The following is a 4,203-nucleotide window of genomic DNA, read 5'->3' as shown; positions in this document are numbered from 1 at the left end:
TCATTCAAGCATCACGTGTCTGCACGTCTACTTTTTCTCTTTATTCAAATAACGACACTTGAAATCAGCAGACGGATTAGTAGATGCAGATAAGAGGTATCGCAATTTATTTATTATCTTTATATTTATTATATTTATTATCTGTTGTTCAGGAAATTCCACTAAGAATTTACCTTAGTAGGACCTATCTAGGCCCAACGATGGCAGGCCTATTTTAGAGCATGCCTGTCTAGGCCCTACATCGCCTGGCCTATTTTAGGGCATGCCTGTCTAGGCCCTTTACGAACTTCGGGCCCACGCCCTGACAAAATGCTACCTGGGTTCCATTTGGCTCGTAACCCTCATAAGTATTATTAGTCCTTATTTAACATTTCCTGTCGAGTCGACATCGTTTCGACATCGACGAGTCATTTCTCGCTGGGTTGCTAAGCAACAAGAATGAAATAAAATACGTAGAAAGTGGAGAGTGCCAATGTGAGCCACAAAATGAACGAAACTCGATTTTCACAATATAGAAACAAAATTTCTCTTTAATAGCATAATCGTTTCGACCCTTCTTCGGGTCTTCCTCAGTAAAACTACAATGGGATCATCGAAAGTACAAGATGAGAATACAGTAAAACTTATGATACATATTGGTTCAACAATAATAATCAGTTACCTCGTTTAGATCGAATAAAGTTTATCTTAGGAGGTCAGAGCACTACGTGACTTCAGAATCATTCCTCTATTTACGTTACAATCAGTCAATCTGTAAATAGTCCCAGACATGAAGAGGGTTGAATAACTCGTGTCGACAAAAGAATGAAATAATTCTAAGAGAATTGCGAACGCTAAATGGAACGTACACCAAATAATTCTAGGCAAATATACATTTTCGTTCTAATGCGATACCCCAAACGCCATTATTACTCCGACTCTGCATTCTCCCAAATTGATCTCATTATTATTTCATCATAATAACGAAACGAGTAATCTATCTGCTCTATTGTGTTACTGCTTTGCCAACCGCTTATTACAGCCAAGTGACGATTACAAAATGCTTTCGTGTAAGAGATCATCGAGGCAAGATTTATATATTTGATTTAGCTAGACAAGTTTAGATCCGAAGTGGTAAGAATCAGCAAGTTGTACTTACAAATCAGTAAATGTCACAAGAAACAAAATTAGCGTTTACTACATTTTCATAACAGTTGTATATCGACATTCGAGAAGTTCAGTAATTAGTTTGTTGTTAAACTTCTATATTCCTCATCAGTTTCGACGTTTTTATTTTGCCATGGCGACATGGCTTATTATCTCTAAGAAAAATTTGCTACAAAGGTAAGCAAGCAAAAATTTCGCAAAGCGAGAATCCAAAAATATTTTAAAAGCAAAAAGACGCTTTTAATTTTTCGATGTATCATAACTACTTGTTAAATAACTAGCATTAGCTTCCAATAATTTTACATGCTAAAGAACGTAGAGGGGTTATTAAAAAATTGGACGATTGAAAAGGTAAGCTCCGTGAAAACGAAAGAGGTCTACAAAAAATTGTAAAAGTATTGATTTATTGAGATACATATGGAGTTTGTTCGAGTTTCAGTTACAGTCTTATATTTGTCGTTTGACAATAGGAGTAAGAAGTCTACAACGAGTGATAAAATATATAATTGCAACTTCAATGTGTAGTTCTCGAATCTAATATATAGCCTGGCGTAAATAGAAATTACTTCACAAAGAAAAAAAACTCGTTATTTTATTCAAATCACCGCCAACGAATAATCGATTCTGTCGAAAACTCAATCATCATTTTATGCAATTCGCATTAATTCGGATACATAGGTGGCGGACGCTTCGCGATCCATTTCTTGATGGCCGGTACTTCTTCGACCTTCTTTTGTAGTTGTTTCAGATTCTCATACTTCTCGATGATGTCCTCATCCATCATGAAGTTCAAATAGTCCAAAAGACCGACGAAAGAGAGATCGGCCCACGACAGAGCACCGCCAACGAAGTAACCGCCGTTCTTCTTCACCTGAGCGTCCAAACGCTCCAAGTAATACGGCACCGTTGTTTCTTTAGCAGTTTTAAGTTTCGTCTCTTTAGCCTGTTCGTTACTTTCATAGTGGAAACCAGCAATATCTGGTGCAAACAAAAAAGATAAGACAAATAAGTATAACAACTCAGATGACAATCATTTCTGGGGATAGAATTCAATGCAGATGTTAAAAACAAGTTTCTTCTCTATTCATCATTGTTTCGGAATAAATCTGACCAGTATCGAGATGTAAACCTACTAAAATTGCGATACAAATCTCTTTTTAAAATAAATCTCCTGTCCTGATAAATAAAAGATTAATATAGCGCAGATATAATATTATCTACTCACTGGTGCGTAAATCGTGTATGGTGTCGACGGTCGAATCGATTTCAAGAGATTCCCAATCGTTCTTGCCAGCAAGACTGCATTGCTTCGCCAAATAACGGCAAATAGCTACGGACTGATCGATCTTCTTCCCGTCTACTGCAAGCACGGGTACTTTGCCGAATGGCATAGCTGAAAGATAATATTAGGATACATGAATATACAATATGCTGTTAAAATTGATAAGGTTTCGAGGGACACTCTTGGGTTATTGTAAATTTAAGTCTACAATTGAACGTTATTTATACATATTATATATACATATACATTAAGAGTTTTGACGATTAATCATGGCACATTATTGAATGTACAATTACATTTTTAAGTGTTATTGTTTAACAATCCAAATTTTAATTTGTTTTTATAAGTCTCAGTTTAGCAATGCAAGTCTTTTTTTCATGACAATCTTCTCTAAGGTTTTAACACGACTCGGTCGTGTTAAAACCTTTACAACGGATTCATCTCTGTCGACATGTCTCCAGTCCTCTTTATATCCGGGAACATTTAGAGAAGAAAATGAGACCATGATAGAAGAATGATTCTTGAACCATAATTTTAACGAGTTATACTGAAGAAGACCCGAAACAGGGTCGAAACGTTTATATTAAAGAGATAAGTTATTTCTAAATTTGTGAGAACCGTCTTCCGTTCAATTGTGGCTCACACATTGGCACTTTTCCCGTTCCATACAATTTCTTTTTGAGAGCCTTCACAACATTGGAATATAACAATATCAATTGTTGTATACGAAACATTTGCATGGCACGAAATAGAAGGTTCTATTTTCGAAAGAAACAACACTCCTTTCCAGTTCTATCGTTTGGAAGAGCTACACAAGAGAGCTAAACATCTCGTTATGTATAAAACTGTACGTAGTCCTCACATTAAAATAACTTTGAATATGTTTAAAAGTTAAGTACGTTGCAACGGTTCAGTCGACGCTCCAGAAGATAATATAAAAGCTATATCTTTGCCACGTCAACTATTCGTAAATCGGATTTGAAGAACGATCGAGCCGGAATAAGCTGGCGACAGGTGATCATGTATTATTAATATTAATCTGTTGTGCATACTCGGTTTAAGTTTCGGCCAATCGTTCTTGTCGAAACGCTCGTCCTCGAATTCTATGTCGGCATAGCTTAGCAGAAATCGAATTGGCTCGGCCAATGCAGTGACGGGGAAATAAGTCAGCTTGTAGGAAGGCATGTTGCTGTGAAAAGAAAAACACTCGTTATTATTCTCTTATCTTATAGCACATGATATTCAACTTTCATGCTGTTGTGCAACTCCCTAACATATGTTCAGATCGAAAGGCTGTAAAATCTATACAGAGAAATGTAAAGTCTACCGAAAATATTCTGCGTGGGAAGAGAAAGTGTACGCCAGAAATCACTGATGCTTTTCGCAACTGAACTCCAAGCGGTGCACTGTCAGACGATAACCACTGCTACTAACCGTGTTAAAAACCTGTACCACAAACAAAAAATAAGCTAAAACCGTCAGTGAAGCATGTCGTCTGAAACTCCATGCAGCCGTGTATCCCTAGACATGACCAAAACAAATCTTCGACCAAGCACACAGTGTTCAGATTATTCCAAGAACCGTCAGGTGTTTATGCCCCACCCTGTACATGCAAAATGTATAAATGTGTCGATACGTGCACAAATTCATGTGAGAAGGCATCAGTGATTCCTAGTGTACGTTCAACTGACGCGATCAGTTAGGGTTCTCGGATATTTTAAACGATGCGATTCTTATCAATTGCGACCGATTATGCTGAAGAAAGTAAAGCCCGT

The 4,203-nt window shown here is 37.0% G+C and overlaps 1 protein-coding gene across 2 annotated transcripts in view; it reads right to left on the bottom strand.

The window, feature by feature from the left end:
- Positions 1–1,531: 1,531 nt before the first annotated feature.
- LOC105561322 (glutathione S-transferase-like) overlaps positions 1,532–4,203 on the bottom strand; it is a 4,294-nt gene continuing 1,622 nt past the window's right edge. Inside the window, exons 1-4 of one of the 2 annotated variants that reach the window (XM_012011196.1) lie at positions 3,756–3,843; positions 3,481–3,617; positions 2,372–2,539; positions 1,532–2,124 (exon numbers count right to left, since the gene is read on the bottom strand). In XM_012011196.1, coding sequence (XP_011866586.1) covers positions 1,808–2,124; positions 2,372–2,539; positions 3,481–3,613 — 618 coding nt within the window. In that variant the 5' untranslated portion in view covers positions 3,614–3,617; positions 3,756–3,843 and the 3' untranslated portion in view covers positions 1,532–1,807. Of the gene's footprint in view, positions 2,125–2,371; positions 2,540–3,480; positions 3,618–3,755; positions 3,844–4,203 lie in introns of those variants that run through there. The other variant, XM_012011195.1, reaches the window with a different exon arrangement.

The sequence above is a fragment of the Vollenhovia emeryi genome, unplaced genomic scaffold, assembly GCF_000949405.1.
Source record: "Vollenhovia emeryi isolate VEMERY1.0 unplaced genomic scaffold, V.emery_V1.0 DF939209.1, whole genome shotgun sequence".
Taxonomy (NCBI): Eukaryota; Metazoa; Arthropoda; class Insecta; order Hymenoptera; family Formicidae; genus Vollenhovia; species Vollenhovia emeryi.
The sequence above is the reverse complement of the archived record's forward strand: the minus strand, read 5'-3'. Positions and strand labels throughout refer to the sequence as shown.